Source organism: Borostomias antarcticus (genome assembly GCF_949987555.1).
Source record: "Borostomias antarcticus genome assembly, chromosome: 9".
Taxonomy (NCBI): domain Eukaryota; kingdom Metazoa; phylum Chordata; class Actinopteri; order Stomiiformes; family Stomiidae; genus Borostomias; species Borostomias antarcticus.
This window is the reverse complement of record NC_140242.1, coordinates 19948402-19965546: the sequence shown is the minus strand read 5'-3', so window position 1 is coordinate 19965546 and position 17145 is coordinate 19948402. Positions and strand designations below refer to the sequence as shown.

General features: G+C 47.7%; 1 protein-coding gene across 1 annotated transcript; it reads left to right on the top strand.

Annotated features, from left to right (window-relative positions):
* Positions 1-206: 206 nt before the first annotated feature.
* LOC311313559 (cystathionine beta-synthase-like) lies at positions 207-16795 on the top strand. Its single transcript, XM_084443707.1, has 15 exons — positions 207-312; positions 3577-3996; positions 5121-5227; positions 7860-7994; positions 9591-9670; positions 9758-9962; positions 10503-10594; positions 12315-12440; positions 12588-12672; positions 12825-12930; positions 13519-13596; positions 13826-13960; positions 14127-14235; positions 14393-14477; positions 15318-16795. The coding sequence occupies exons 2-15, from the start codon at positions 3587-3589 to the stop codon at positions 15452-15454; spliced, it is 1890 nt and encodes a 629-aa protein (XP_084299833.1). The 5' UTR covers positions 207-312; positions 3577-3586; the 3' UTR covers positions 15455-16795.
* Positions 16796-17145: the final 350 nt, after the last annotated feature.

The following is a 17145-nucleotide window of genomic DNA, read 5'->3' as shown; positions in this document are numbered from 1 at the left end:
AAACCCAGATTTCCGGGTGCATACCGTTTTCAACTTGAACTCGCCCCTGGTTTCCGAGAGTAGGCTAGCCTAAGCAGCGAAGGCCCGACTAATGTGTACGCTCTGATTGGAGGATAAATTAAAACAAACACCCCCACAGTAGCCAATCAGCACGAGCACCAAACAAGGATACGCCAATGAAATTTGACCGTGCTTCGGCTCTTTAAAGCATGCGAGCAGCTCCTGTGCGAAGTGGTCGAGCCGCGTCTGAAACGGTATCACACCAACGTTACCATCACTACCCGTAACAGCTCTACTTTCATCAACACTAAGGTGAGTGAACATCTAGTCATGTCTGTACGGAAAACACGAAGAGGCTGGCCAGACTAAAGGCAGGTAGCGTAATCTATTTTTAGGAGATGTATACGGCAGGATTCAGAATTACACGCGCTCCATCACCTCATGCGACGCAACGCGCTGTTATCCGCTGCATCCTCTGACGCTCGGTCAAACAGCAAAGTTACGTGTTGTAACCCTGTTTTACGTGTGTTTAGGTAGCTTCGTTTTAAACGTGATCATATATCCATGTACGACTTTGTGGCTGGTTACCAAAGCCGGCTGAATGTCACGAACAAGCATGATGAAATACCCTTTACGTCACAGCATCGTCCGGCCATCGCAGTTCGGCGTTCAATGCAGCTGCGTTATTGCATCATCTAATATGTGAGATGTTTCTGTGGACATGAACAGATATTAATTTGTTAATCGGCATGATAGCATTCGTTCTGCGTGACGATTTTCTCTCAAATTGATCTAGGCCTAGGGTAGCTATACAATTCAAATAAACTTCTTTGTTATGTCTTTCAAATGACATAAGGCTATAAAATCTACAAAACAACGTGAAAATCGATTACTAAAATGATAAACGTTTATAAAAGATTCTAAATGAGTTTTGCATAAAACTGTTGTCTCCTACTCAGGTAAACTTTGGATTAGCCCACTTCAAGTGAAAGGATGACGCAGCCTTCATCCCCCTTTCGCTAGGATGCCGCAAATGGGATTGACGTGTCCTTATTTCCCCCCATCTATATTTTTGTATTTTATTTTTTTATGAGTGGCCACGTAAGGACTGAGGAATGTAGCCGCCCCCACTGAGCCCTCGGAGGGGGAGGTGGGATTGGAAAAGTTGGCTGGCCCGTGGAGGCGTGCTCTAATAATAGGTCTACTTCCGGGGTCTACACGGGGTAGCGGTCGAAAATCCGCCTATAGCCCCTCAGCCTCCTCATGCAATTCCTGCAAATGGCGCTACACTTGCTGACGAGGAGTGGCATGCCTATGTTGTTGCACAAGGAGGGACACATATCCCATGCTGTCTCACCCTCGGACCGCACAGGGTTGGGTTCCAAGCACCCACCTTGGGGCGAGAAAGACCAGGGCTATTCATAGTAGGCATAGTAAAAGGTAGTGGTGAGGTAGTGTTGGGGAATATGACTCTCCCATGCTTCTGACTGTAATCTGTGCTCTGACCCAATAAACCTTGTCTAGAACTAAGATTCCTTTCAACAGAGAATCTAAAGTTTTTATTCTAGAAGATAGGCATAATCTGTGTTCATCCAGGAAATGGAACGTTAAATGTTTGTGAAAAAAGAGTGAAAACCAAGAACTAACTGGCCATACAAACCAAAATGAAAGAACCCACAGTAGAGAACCGGAGAACCCGTCACTCTGACAACCCTGTTGTAACAAGAGGACTTTTTTTGTGGGGCGGTGCCTCCTTGTCATCACTTAACCAGCCAATCAGAGTGTGGCGCAGTATGAATTGTTTTTCTTCTTTGAGTCTCTTGAGGCTGTTTTACATTTGATTGATACAACATGTTTCCTTTTTACATCCCTCGTCTGGTCTCCCATTTGTTGATGTAGCCTTGAGCCTGGCTACGTCACATATGTAACCGCCATGGCAGCCCTTCAGAGCCACAGCTTGCCAGGAAACATTTTTGTAGGAGTGTCTTTCTAACAAGCCTGACACGGCAGGACCAGTTGTGTTTGCTCATGCTCATAGCCTGATAAGTTGTTGATACTGTTTAAACTCTGGGAAATGGGCTTAGAAGTTGCACAAACAGCTATTTTGGGTGACATTGAATGGGTGGGTGTTTGCACCTCATTGCTGATATGAATCACTTTGCTGATGAAATGGGCCTGCATGACTACTGTGCTGGCGATGTAGACAGGTAGTCTAGATGAGGTTTGTTTAATCTGCTACACATCGTTGGACAGGATGGTCCGGACTGGGTCAAGGTGACTAAGCTCTTCTTGCGTCATCTGGAGGTTGAGTTTGGCTCAGGACCTCTGACATCTGCAATGCTCTTCTAACGCCATCTCTGATCATGCATCGATTGGCCAAGTTAGTCGAACACAGTGTCATTGAGCAGAGGAAACAGGGAGTCGTGAGTTTCACCATAAACCGTGTTCCTCCAAGACCTCCCCTCATCTCAGCCTGAGCTGCCAAACGCTACACAAGTTGTTTATGGTCTGAACGGAATGTACAAACTAAGTAAAGGGCTTGTGAGGCTACTTTCACTCGCTCGTCCAGGGAGCGACACAGGCTGGATTTGTTTAGCCCTGTCTTGTTGAAAAATCACAGGTGAACAATTGGCCATATAAAATAGTTTAAGATTCTTGTCACAGTGTTTTTGCTAACGTCATAAGAGAAGGCCATACAGATGTTATTGCAGTGTTTTTTCTGGCATTTAACCTCATCTATTGTCCTAGAGTAACCTCTTTGCCTACCTCCTGCCAAGGTCTTGTATCTTATTACATGCAATAGCACGGAGATCCAGAAGATGGGGTGTCATTGATGGTATAATAATTGAATAAGCCAAAATAAAGGTTTATTCGAGCAGATCATTGGCATAATTTACTATACCTAAGAGTGGTGTTGTAAGATAGGAGCACTTTGGAACCAGTAGAGATCCCTCCTTGGGAGAACACGTGGGTTATGACGAGAATGCCCAGGTGTAGGATCAATCTCCCTGTGGAGGCGTTGAGTTGGAGTGTGTTACAGAAGTTGGTTGCTTAGAATGTTACCTGAGGCGACCTAGCTACAGGCGTATCTGTAGGCCGCCTTGTTTGAAACTAACTCTCTTACTGTCTCTGTCTGTTACCTGAGGCGACCTAGGCTAGTTACAGGAGTATCTCTAGGCTGTCTTGTCTAAAACTAACTCTCTTTTTGTCTCTGTTACCTGAGGCAACCTAGGCTAGTTAGAAAAGTATTTCTAGGCAGGGGCGCCCCGTAGCTCACCGGGTAAGGCGTGCCCCATATGAAGGCTAGTCTTTTGCGCGGCGGACCGGGGTTCGATTCCCGGCTCGGGTCCTGTGCCGCATGTCCTCCCCTCTCTCTCAACTGTCCTGTCCATTAAAGCTGAAAAGCCCTAAAAAATATCTTAAAAAGAAAGAAAAGTATCTCCAGGCTGCCTTGTCTAAAACTAACTCTCTTTTTTGTCTCTGTTTGTTACCAGAGGCGACCTAGTTACAGGCGTATCTGTAGGCCGCCTTGTCTGAAACAAACTCTCCTTTTGTCTCTTTTTTTGTCCCCCCCAGGTAAGTTATCATGCCCTCGGTGCCCTCCGGTACAGATGTTGGGGTGGACCCTGTACCCCTAGGCTGCCCCCATGCCGCCAAGCTTCGCAACGCTCAGCTGCACCTCAACAGAGATACCAAAAGTAACGGCGTCGCCATCATCAAGGAGTCGCTACAGAATGGAGAGAGCTACAAGAACGGCGACGCCAACGCAGAGGGCAACGGGGTGGCCAGCTTGAGCGATAACCCCCCCAACAAGCTGTCCGTGAATGGAGACAAAGATGGCTACAAGGTTCAGAACAGGTTCGAGGAGAACATGCTGGAGAAGGAGGAGGGGACCGTGGTGGAGGAGAGGAACTGGATTCGGCCGGACTTACCCAGCAGATGCAGCTGGAGGCTGGGCATGTCCCACGACGGGTCACCTCACTGCCACCCAACACTGTGAGTACACACACACACACACACACACACACACACACACACACACCAGCGCCACACACAGACACTAGCTGTGTTCGGAATCGCTCCCTCGTTCCCTCACTCCCTATTCCCTATATAGGGTTCACCATGAACTACCTAGGGGTAGTTGTAGGCTACATGCACTGTTCCCTGGAAATCAAGGTGAATTGTGGGTAATAAATAGTGGACTATATAGGGAACGGAAATTCCGTGGAGAATTCAGACACTACAAACAAAATGGCTGACGCCCTATATAGTGCACTATATTGTGAATAGGGAGTGATTCCGAACACAGCTACTGAAATCTGAAGCTCATTTGGCCATGATTCAATCGTTGACTCAGACAGAGAGCAGGCATTTCGACACTCCTCACATCTGTCCTGGCCTTGTCCAAGGCTTGCTGGTCAGCAGATATTGGTCAGTATTCTTCCTCTACCTTGGTACTGTAGACATAATCCTAATATGGTACCGGTCTGGACTTGATGTTCAGCCAAGCTGTCCTTTGTACCAGAGCAGCAGAGCTGAACACCTGAATTACCTCAGATTACCGATCTGCTCTTCCCACAAAGGGACCAGGGGAGCCTCCATGTGAGAGGGATGGGCGTGTGTGTGTGCGTGTGTGTGTTGGTGTGTGTGTGTGTGCGCGTGTGTGTGAGAAAGGGAGAGGGTGGGGCAAGAGAGAGGGTGGGGCAAGAGAGATTTGGTGTTTCACCATGACGTTTCAATTTCTAATTGTTTGTCCCTTGAGAAACATTTGTGCGTCTTGTGTGGGGTGTTGGGGTGCGTGTTGGGGTGGGGTGGGAGGTTATAGTTCACACTGTAATCTTTCTGTTCCATCAGAGGTGCTTCTATAATTTATGAATAAACCTGTCGCCACAGGCCGAATGTGGGTTTACAGGAAGCTGCTGCCACGTTTATTAACTCATCACCATACAGAGTCTCACCTGGGAAAACCTGTCTCCTGTCTATCCGTGTGTGTGTGTGTGTGTGTGTGTGAGAGAGAGAGAGAGTGAGTGTGTGAGTGATAGAATAATGGGGAGTCCTGTCTATCCATGGATGTGTGTGTGTGTGTGTATAATGACTGTTCCTTTCTGCCCCCCCCCCAGGACCAAGCCCCCCAGCATCCTGCCCAACATCCTGCACAGGATAGGCGACACCCCCTTGGTCCGCATGAACAAGATCAACAAAGCCTTCGGCCTCAAGTGTGAACTCTGTGAGTACCTACCCTGCAGTGACACACACACACAAGGGATATGACTCACACACTGTTATTGAACCTTAACAAAAGGCCTGATGGAGCATTTACCTGGGATGTGAACGAGGGGCGGGTACAACATTCACTGATCCTCAGGGGGGGGGGGGGGGGGGGGGGGGGAGCGTCACACCGGGAGGGAGGTGTGACACTGAGTTTGAGGCCAACAAACAAAGCTCCAGTGGTTTCGGTTTAATCTGATTAGAATTCCCAGTCCTGATAGAACCTGGAGGTTAACGGTTTCAGTGCTTAGTAGGGTTGCAAATTTCAAGGAATTTCATTAATCGATAACTGTTAACCTTAACCAACGATAGTCGATTAATTGATAAGAACGTCCGGCGCCGGACTGCGCTTTGCTCGCTTCATTTTTTTGTCTTCTTCCGCTGTGTCGTTGAAATTTCTCGGCATCCCAATTAGCCTTCACTACATGGCGTGACGCCTTCATGTGCAGTCAGACCTTAAATCATGATAACATTTCATGCAACTCCCGTTGATAACATTCGTTCCCCCCAAAAAAGTTCTGTTCCATTAACAAGCAATTAATCGAGGAACCAAATCTTACTCGAGTAAATTCTTATCGGCAATTAATCGATAGTTGATTAACTATTAACATCACTAGTGGTTAGAGCGTCCGATCACCGACAGGAAGTTCGCCGGTTCGAGGCCAGGCAGGGCCACTTGACGAGTGATTTCCCATCAATCCATTGCCTACAGCTGAGCAAGGTACTCAACCCCAACGCTAGCTCATAATTGTCGCTTTGGGTAGAAGTGTCTGCCAAATGACGTGAATGTGAACTTGTATTGAGGCCTCGCCTCGCTGTGTTATCCATTAGGCCTGCTTCTATTCTAGGCCTCTGGAAACCGACACTGGGTGGGTGTGCGTGTCTGCGTACGTGTGTGGGGTTGTTTTGACGGATCAGCTGTCTTCTCAACTGTCTTCTCAGACGGGATAGTGAAATAACGGAATAAGGACACTGTTGAAAACTAGGTTGAGGAAGAAAGACCAGGAAGTGTGCCACAGCCTCTACCAAACTAGGACAGGGGTCCCTATCGACACACACACACACATTGACACTGTCAGCACAACAGAGGGAACATTGAGATGTCACATAGCTATCCTTCCTGTCATGACTTCTCCCTGAGCTCAATAACTGTAGCAGTGTTATCTGAGGTGCGTGTGTGTGTGTGTGCGCGCGCGTGCGTTCGTGTGTGAGTCAGCCAGCTAACTTTTTCCTTTCAAAAATAGTATGAGTGAGTCAAGGAGCAGCCTGTGGATAGCAAGGCAAATAAATAAGCAATACAGGAGAGGTGCGTTATGGTGGTTATTGGCACGGCTGTGCTGCCGTGGGCTGGGATGACGTGAACCAGCTGTGCCAATAACCACCATTAAGCACGTCCTCTCACGTCAATCTCTCTAAATTGCGTTGCTTTCAGCCCTCTGCAAAATAGTTCCCCATTGTTATAGGCAACTTAAAGCCAGCTAGACTGGTCCACAACGCAAACAGAGCAAGCAAGCTAGCTAGCTAGCAGCTAATATACTTTATATGTGACAGTAGGTGAATGTGAACCCCTCCGCTTTGATACATTGTTTCACGCAACTTTAATAGTATCATGTCATGATACATTGTATCAAAGTGGAGTGACACTTTTTCCGGCGATTTACCCGTTGGTATATTGTGGTTGCTGGCACGGCTCCTGTACAGTAGCCTGCCCAGAGGTACTGTACGCTAGCCGGACCAGAGGCACTGTATACTAGCCTGCCCAGAGGCACTGTTTACTAGCCTGCCTAGAGGTAGACGCAGTAGCAGACTCCAGATGGGGCCGGCGTGGTCCAGAGAGCCGTACCCTCCGGTCCCAGGCCCTCTCAGGGGTGTCTGGGTTCACTGCTGCAGGCTGAACTATGTTACTTTCGTCACACAAAGCCCCTGTCCCAGACCCTGGGTCTTAACACACCTGACAGCTGAGGGTCAATCTCCCCTTGATTCCCAGGGCTTAGTTGTACAAAGAGGCCTGTGTCCATCCGTCAATGGCTTTCACATGCTCTGTTTGCCCCAGCACTAATCTGGAGGGGCAGCAGTGTGGGGGGCGGACCCTATGGGGGAGGGGGCTGGACCCTGGGTCAAGCGGCTCTTGTGGTGTAGTATGTACTGTACAAGGAGTTGGTGTATGGCTTTATGGTGCGTGTGTCTGTGTGTCGGGAGCACACTCCTTTGTGATGGTAGAAGTGTGTGTGTGTGTGTGTGTGTGTGTGTGGTTGTGAAAAACTCAAAACCTTCTGATGACCCATACCTTACATAATTCTCCAAATCGGCTCACATTGGCTCAGTCATCTCTCCTGATCCAAGCTTGCTGTACCGTTCCTTCTGGAGCTTTGCAACAAAAGTTTTTGTTTTTTGGATTGATTTGTTTTGTTTTGCCCTGCCAGTGTCAGAAGCTGCACATGAACACGCTTAAGATATAAGACCACATAGTTGCACTGATTTCTTTGCCACCCTTAGCCTCTCAAACTGATGTTGTTTACTGAATTCTTTCCAATGTCTAAAACTGTGTTTCCTCTCTCTTTATCTGTGTGTGTGTGTGTGTGTGTGTGAAGTGGCCAAGTGTGAGTTCTTCAACGCAGGGGGCAGTGTGAAGGACAGGATCGCTCTGAGGATGGTGGAGGACGCTGAGAGAGCCGGCCTGCTCAAACCTGGAGACACCATCATTGAGCCCACCTCCGGAAACACCGGTATGGACTCTCACAGTGGCGGGATAGTTTGGGAGGCCCTGGTTTTAGTTTAGCTAGCGCAATGAGACTAGTAGAAGTGACTGCCAAAAGTGCTCACTGAGGTAAATTAAACATCAAATCGCACCGAATCATTCCGAATTGTAGACCATGTATCTACATACTGTATGTATCGAATCGTCTAATAAGCGAGAGATGCACACCTGTAATAATGTACTGTTCATTTAAAATTAATCCACAGCATATTTGATTGTTGTTTTACTCATTGTTCTGCTGCAGCAAGTCTGCAACTGTGGCCAAACAAGATACAGTAATGTTGACAACAGTCAACGTTGATTTTGTATAGATTTGTGGTGGTTGGTGCTCTGCGGCAGGTAGAACAGGTCAGAACACTTACAGTAAGCCACGAGACCTCATCGTTATAAGGTAGTGATAGGACACACGATACCGGGCGTTGGTGTGAAGCATACTGTTTTGAAACAGTGTCAAGCTTGTTGACAACAGAGAACAGTGAACAATGATTAACACGTGCGTGATTGTTGACATCCCAAGCTTCGAGCGTCACCGAACAACCGGAAAAGGTTTGACAGCTTTGGTGCAGCCACCAAAGCTCGTGTTTCTGAAGGCTGTTGCTGCCGGCTCCAAGATAAACTCCAGCACTCAATTCACAATTTACCTGTCACATAAATGTAAATCATGACGTGCTTCAATCAATTATAGCTTACACTGTCTTCAATCAATTATAGCTGGCAACACACAATAATTGTACATTTCAAATATTATTTTATTGTAGCATATTGACACAATACTATATACATTTAATGCAGCACTTTAATAAGTGAACACGAATATTAGATCATAGGCATTTAATATAGGCGAGGCGTTGTACCGTTGTAACAACTATAATGATAATTGTACCCACAATGCACCTAGCTCCGATACTAACCCATGAGAATCCTGACATTAGAACAAGCGCCAAAAGAGCTAGTAAACACCTCAAGCTCTGAACCCTGTGGATTTAGAAGAAAGTAAACGGGCTCCTGAGTAGAATATACTACACTTTTAGTGAGACACCAAGCATAGCCTTTTATGTACATAGCTAAATGTACTTGGCAATGGGAAAAATTAACTGTAGCAGCTCCCCCGGGCGGAGGGCTCTGGTACAGTGCATGTGTGACGGGTCAAACAAATATCCCCCCCTCCATTTCATCCCATGTACTTCAACATTTACTACTTTCAGACAGTTTTTGATTGCTTTTCTTTGTACCTACAGTACTGTAGAAAAACGAATACCGTCACATTTTCTGAATTTTGGCATCAACTCGGTACCGAGGTATCGGTTCTCGTGACATCCCAATGGGGGGCAACAACTCCCAATATCACTGATTAATTTGTTTTCAGCAAGTATATACATTATCAATCTTTTAAACTTCCACAATGTTGACTGTGGAAAGTGAAACTGTTGCGGATTCAGCGACATGTGTGTGGAATGGTCTGTGACATGCGTGTGGAGTCGTCTGTGACATGCGTGTGGAGTCGTCTGTGACATGCGTGTGAAATCGTGTGTATGAGAAGTCATGGGAGTCTTGTGTGCTGCAGGTATCGGTCTGGCCCTGGCCTCGGCTGTGAAGGGCTATCGCTGCATCATCGTCATGCCTGAGAAGATGAGCATGGAGAAGGTATGATAGTGTGTGTGTGTGTGTTGAAATATATACTTGCCCATGCTTTGTCGCCGTTGCCGAAAGTGTAACGCTGCTTTCCGACAGGTCGACGTGCTGAGAGCCTTGGGGGCGGAGATCGTACGCACCCCCACCGCCGCCCGCTTTGATTCGCCAGAGTCTCACGTGGGCGTGGCTTGGCGTCTGAAGAACGAGATCCCCAACTCCCACATCCTGGACCAGTACCGCAATCCCAGCAACCCCCTGGCCCACTACGACACCACGGCCGAGGAGATACTGGAGCAGTGTGACGGTGAGAGAGGAGAGACTGACAGGCAGACTGGCAGACAGACAGGCAGGCAGACAGACAGACAGACAGACAGACAGACAGACAGACAGACAGACAGACAGACAGACAGACAGACAGACAGATAGATATAGGCAGGCACTGGAGTAGTTTAAGAGTGGGTACTTGGAGTGGAATGGAGAGGATGGATGGATGGATGGATAGATGGATGGATGGATAGTTGGATAGATGGATGAATGGGTAGATAAATAGATTCACTACAACTAGTTCATTGGGGTAGTAGAGTAAGTGTCCCTGTCTGATGAGGTCATCTCTTAACTAGTTCATTGGGGTAGTAGAGTAAGTGTCCCTGTCTGATGAGGTCATCTCTTAACTAGTTCATTGGGATAGTCGAGTAAGTGTCCCTGTCTGATGAGGTCATCTCTTAACTAGTTCATTGGGGTAGTCGAGTAAGTGTCCCTGTCTGATGAGGTCATCTCTTAACTAGTTCATTGGGGTAGTAGAGTAAGTGTCCCTGTCTGATGAGGTCATCTCTTTCCCCCTCAGGTAAAGTGGACATGCTGGTGGCAGGAGCCGGCACAGGTGGCACCATCACTGGCATCGCCCGCAAGCTGAAGGAGAGATGCCCCAACATCAAGGTCAGGACGCTCGGATTTCCTGTCGCTCTCCATCCCGGGGGGGGTGGAAAGTTGTCATCTCTGATTAGGACAGGGTTACTGTATGGCGCCTACCTATCTACCTGGCATGCTGGGGTGGGGTGGGGGGTTGGATCCGACTCAGAGCTCCTGATTTAACTCTCCTTTTTCATAGCTGCAGATCTCAACATGGCCAGACTAATAGTGATTTTTACCTCTTTTAATAATTTTGAACTCGTTCTGTAATAACTGCAGAATAACAGTATTAGGACAAACTGTGACTTTCTTGACTTGCAAAATTATGTTTTAAATTGACAAACATATGTGTAGGTCATGGCACAAATCAAACAGGATCAATAAATTATTTCTTTATCGCCATTGACTAAGGTACATATTTTTTTTCAGAAATAAGGTCTGTTAAGAGCAAGTTGGCAGGCTAGAGAACGAGGGCTGTTGACGGCGCGATGCTACCTCAAATATAGCTGGCTAGCCTGGACCATCCACACTCGATGCCACTGTGACACATTTCATTGTCCTCTCTCCCTGACTAAACATGATAGTGTTAGTGCCCATGTTCCCGGCTAGCAATCATTTGTTCTAAGAATGTTCTAAGAATGTGAAAACATTAGCAGAACGTGTTGGAAATGTTCCCCAATGTTGTGGGAACATTTCCGGCTAGCTGGGTTATTATCTCCACGGTTGCATGCTGTTACCTCTAGCTACATTCGCTAGCTAGACACCACCAGGCTATATGACACCATTCGACTAACAAACAATAAAAGCTAGATTCTGTAGGCCGAACGGAATCCAATGATGTCCACTTATTAACATTTGATCATTTTTAATGACCGCTCAATGAACTAGAAGTCTACCAATTTCCTTCCACTAATGTTACTCTAACATATAATGAGATGAGCATCCGGGTTGAGGCAAAAGGGGAGTTTGTTCGTGTTAGCTAGCTAACGTTGGTACTATATGCAAACAAACACACAGCATAATTACTTACAGTTTCTGCATAATTTCCATGGACAGTTGGTATTGCTTGATCATCATCAGAAAGAGTTTATCTGAAAATCCTGCATTGTACTGACACAGGTTGGAAAAGCAATCGGGCAAAAAATGTCTAGGACACACTGCCAGTGTTTTGCCAATTTCAGCAGCAATGTTGCCATCAAAAATAAAATGTATCCACTCAGCTCTTCTGTCCTTTGAGCTTGGGAGACGATCTGTGCTGCTTAGTACATCCAAGAACAGCATTTTCCATGCAAAGACATTATGCTAGCTAGCGGGGTCCCCGACTGTGACGTAAAGTGACATGGGAGATTTGAATGGCTTGCAGGGACTGACTTTTTTTCTAATGTTTTCATTTTGGCTGACCACAACAAAATGACTGGGTTGTTTCACTTCATACTTTGTGTGTTAGTAGGCAAAAACAATTAAAAAGTTACTTTTGCAAATGTGGACCCCTTTAAAGTTCATGTTATCTTATCAAAAGCAAATCCAGGGAATCTCATGATAAGGATGACAGTGGCCTCAGATGTGAAGCAATATACTGGGATCTGCTGATATCTGGGGTCGTGACCCCAAAGTAGAAGGTTCACATGGCCATAGTTTTCTGATGAATAATGTAATGTTTAAGTCACAATTATGATGACGTTGGCATATTATTTAGTCAGCATAATGTAGTCAGTTCATCAAACTTGTGTGTGTGTGTGTGTCCCAGATTGTGGGTGTGGACCCTGAGGGCTCCATCCTAGCTGAACCAGAGAACCTCAACATTACAGACAAGACCCAGTATGAGGTGGAGGGCATTGGATACGACTTCATCCCCACTGTCCTCGACAGATCTGTGAGTGTGTGTGTGTGTTTGGGGGGGTGGGGGTCTTAATTGTCTGTGTTTTCTGTTGGTGTTTACTACGTTTATTTGTAAAGTTATGAGTGTGTGGGAAGTTTGTAGTTTTGTATGAACACATTAGAATGCTCCGCCCTCTCCCAGGTGATTGACAGATGGTACAAGTCCAATGACGAGGAGTCCTTCGCCATGTCACGCATGCTGATCAGGGAGGAGGGGCTTCTGTGCGGTAGGTTCTACACACACCCACCTTGTCTCTCTAACTGTTGTGCTCAGTGTCAGTGTCCAGTTAATCAAACTCCTCTCCTCCTCTCCTGTCCTCTCTCCACCCCCCCCCCCCCCCTCCTCTCTCCTCTGCTCCTCCTCTCTGCTCTTCCTCAGGTGGCAGCTCTGGTACAGCCATGGCAGCAGCGGTCAAAGTGGCTCAGGAGCTGAAGGAGGGTCAGCGCTGTGTGGTCATCCTGCCAGACTCCATCCGTAACTACATGTAAGGAGAGGGGAGGAGGAGAGGAGGGAGGGGAGGACAGGAGAGGAGGAGGGAGGAAATAGAAGAGGAGACCGGAGAAGAGGGAGGGAGAAGAGGAGGGATGGGATAGAGGAAAGCATGTATGGGGAGGAGAGGAGGGTGAGGGGACCTGAAGGAGTCATCCTGCCTAGCCTTGTGAGACCATCCTAATGTCATGAGTTCACATTGTTACTCGCAAATCAGTCTGTATACTCTCCATAGAGAAAATGTTGAACCTGATCGGATTAGCGGCCGCGCCAATCAGCATTGGTTCTGAGGAATTTGAAATACAAACGTCTACGCCGGGTGGGTTGATGACAGAGAGGAGCGGTTGAAGTTGGCACACGATAGACCTGCCGAGAATTTAGTTTCCAATGGAGAGTTTCCAGATGGTTATGTGAATGCAGGGTCGGGTAACATCCTGCCGTCTCAGATGAGAAAGGGAGGGAGGAGAGAGGGAAGGGACGGGCGAGGTAGGGGGTGCCGGGGTGACGGGGTCGGGTGGCGTTAGACGCATTTACATTCCGGAGGTTTTTCGAGTCTGACCTCTGGCGTGTTCCTGCCTTCCAGGTCCAAGTTCCTGAGCGACAAGTGGATGTGCGAGAAGGGCTTCCTCAGCCCCGACGACCTGATGGTCAAAAAGCCATGGTGAGAGTCAGGAGGGCCAGCGATCTGGACACACGGTCTCCGGAGATGTTGAGGACAGCTGGTCTGACTGAGCCTCGTTCTCCCTCTCCTCTCCTCTCCTCTCCTCTCCTCTCCTCTCCTCTCCTCTCCTCTCCTCTCCTCTCCTCTCCTCTCCTCTCCTCTCCTCTCCTCTCCTCTCCTCTCCTCTCCTCTCCTCTCCTCTCCTCTCCTCTCCCTCTCCCCTCTCCAGGTGGTGGAACCTGACCCTGCAGGGGCTGAACCTGAGCGCCCCCATCACGGTCCTACCCTCCGTCACCTGCCAGAAGACCATCCGCATCCTGAAGGAGAAGGCCTTCGACCAGGCGCCCGTGGTGGACGAGTCTGGGTAGGTGTCTGTCTGTCTGTCTGTCTGTGTAGGTGTCTGTCTGTCTGTCTCTGTCTGTCTGTTTGTCTGTGTAGGTTTCTTTCTGTCTGGGTAGGTCTAACTGTGGTGTGCTGTATGTTATAAGACGTGTGTGTGTGTGTGTGTGTGTGTGTGTGTGTGTGTGTAGTATGATCCTGGGGATGGTGACTCTGGGGAACATGCTGTCCTCTGTGCTCGCTGGGAAGGTCAAGCCCTCTGACCCCGTCAGCAAGGTGCTCTACAAGCAGTTCAAACAGGTGAGACATACACACAGACACACACTCACACACACACACACACGTACAGCCATATACATTAAATCACATCTCTCTCTCTTTCTCTCTCCCTCCCTCCCCCTCCCTCCCCCCCCCCCCTCTCTCTCTCTCTCTCCCTCCTTCTCTCTCTCTCTCTCAGGTGCATCTGACAGACAACCTGGGGAAGCTCTCCCGTATCCTGGAGACAGACCACTTTGCCCTGGTGGTGCACGAGCAGATCCAGTGTAAGTTCCCTGTCCTCTCCTCCTCCTGTGCTCTCCTCCTCCTGTCCTCTCCTCTCTCCTGTCCTCTCCTCCTCCTGTCCTCTCCTCTCTCCTGTCCTCTCCTCCTCCTGTCCTCTCCTTCCCTCTCTCAGGTGACCCTCCTCTCTCCACCAATAAAAACACAGCTGCATGTGTTGGAGGGTAGTGATAAGGGGTCGCTGGCGTTCTCTCCGGGTAACCACACCACCTGACCAACACCGTCCAACCCAACACGCTGTCCTGGAGTTGTTTTCCCCCTGCACTCTCTCTCCCCCCTCTTTATCTCAGACAGATAAGCATGGACAAACATTGGAACACACACAGCTATGTACACACAAAACACTCACACACGCTTAGGTACGCACGGACACACGCTTACGTACATGCGGGGACACACACACAGCTACGTACACACAGTGTGTGTGTGTGTGTGTGTGTGTGTGTGTGTGTGTGTGTGTGTGTGTGTGTGTGTGTGTGTACGTGTGTGCTCGTCTTTGCGCCAGGTGGTACCAGGTCAGTCAGATAGGCATGGTGAAAGACAGCAGAGTGTTGGGTAAGGAAACATCTCAGGGCAAACTGCATGTCTCGTTCTGCACAGGCCCTGTCAGTCAGTCAGTAAGCCAGTCAGTAAGCCAGTCAGTCAGCCAGCCAGTCAAACCATCAGCCAGCCAGTTAGTAAAATAAAACAATCTTGTCATGTTTTCTCCCACTGCTCTGTCCCTGCTATTAATAACAATATTTTCTCTCTCCCCCTCTCCTGCTCCTCTCCTCTCCTGCCCCTCTCCTCTCCTCCCTCTCCTCCTCTCCTGCCCCTCCCTCCAGACATGGGGGACGGCTCGGCCCAGCCCAGATACATGGTGTTCGGCGTGGTGACGGCCATCGACCTCCTCAACTACATCACCACACGCGAGAGACGGGAGCGCTCGCTGTCCGAGTGCTCACTCACCGACGAACTGTGAGCACTTCCTGTCTGACCTACAGGACAGAGGAAGAGGCCGCCCACTTGCTAAGGCCTGTGCCCCACCCCATGAACAGCGATGATGATTATGTAGACTAGAAATGGGGGTTATGGTCTCGTTTTCCACTCGTTTGGGCTGCGTCTGTCTCTTATTTGTTTGTCTGAAGATGATGATCTTACTGTATGTGTGCTTCCAGTGGCATTGCTTCATAGTTCAGATCCATAGTTTTTAGCTGACATTTAGGTAAGTAAATAAGATGATTTAAAGAACAGTTTGCATCTAAATGCACTCAGTTTCTCACCTCTCATTCATCTTAAAAGTAACTTGGACTTAATTGTAATTCTTAAAAAAATTGTCACCTCTACCTTTTGATTATCTACGCAAGGATTTAATATCGCCTTTAACATAGAGATGAACAGCTCAGTACCATCTCTCTGCCATCTCAATTAGAGGTGAACAGCCAATTTACACAATGGAATGTTAACCCTGTCAGTCTATCCACTTCAAATGTGGTTGTTTATTTTTCTGGAGTAATCAATAAAGCCGCTGCTCCCCCTAGTGGTACATCCGTGTATAGCAGCAGCCAAAATAATGTGATTCTACCCCCCAGCTCATTTAGTGTTCTATGGAACGAGAGATTATTTTGCTAACATCCAATCAGGTATTGCCCATCCTTACTTGGAGAGAACACCCCCCTCAGAGCTGTATGGCTCTGACCTACCTGTGCTCTGTTGAGTGATGATTGGTCTAGAGAGTTGTGAAGGGGGGCAGGGGTAATGTCTGTCTTCTGTTTGAAGGGTTTTGTACCTGTCCCAAGCACACAGGGTAGGGCGAGGCTAGGCGAGTTTGGCTCCAAACCAAACTGCAACCCAAACAGTGTGACTTGTGTTGGGTAATTCTTTTCTTGTATTCAAACGAGATTTAAAGGCTGTATTGGACAGTGTGAGAGTATTAAAGAGGAAGCCAGCTCAGTTGGCACAGAGCAGGTCTTTTATAGAGGTCTACCTGTGTTCTAACCAGGCGCTGGATTTTAGTTGCTTTACTTTTGACTTGTTTTTGCTATTCTCTGTACTTTTTTGACTTAATGTGGTGATAATCATTATTGTGCTGCATGACAATGGATCCGGAACGGTGCTTTGTAACCATGACAACAGGGTTGGGTATGTATGTACATAGAGGCTGAGCGAGGTGATTTCTTTAACCAAATATTCCCTGTTTTATTTTTCCATCTTTGCTTTCGGGTCCAAGTCACTGCTGTTAATTTCTTTTACTGTTGTTGATTCAGGTTCGGTTATGATGAAATTATATTGCTGGCTTCCAATAAAGCTTTGTTCCTTTTCTGCCAAATATTTAGTTGTGTGTGTAATGTGCATGCACGTGTATGCCTTGTGTATCCATTGTGTCCAGTCAGTACTCAGTTGCTCCACATGGTGGCAGTGTTTACAGTTTAAGAAGTTTCCCTCCATTTTCATCATACTAATTTGAATGTCTTTCGTCCATCTGCCCCCAGAAAATGAACAGAGAACCTTGTGATGAGAATAATGACTTATACAAGTTCAATACAATAATGTGTATATATAGAGGGAAAGGCTCAATCTCAATCATAGCTGCTGTGCAGCACTGGATCAGGGCTGGGCGTTTTGAGGAGGAAGAGGGAGGAGGAGACAAATGACATGAGGGTCTCTGCCCAG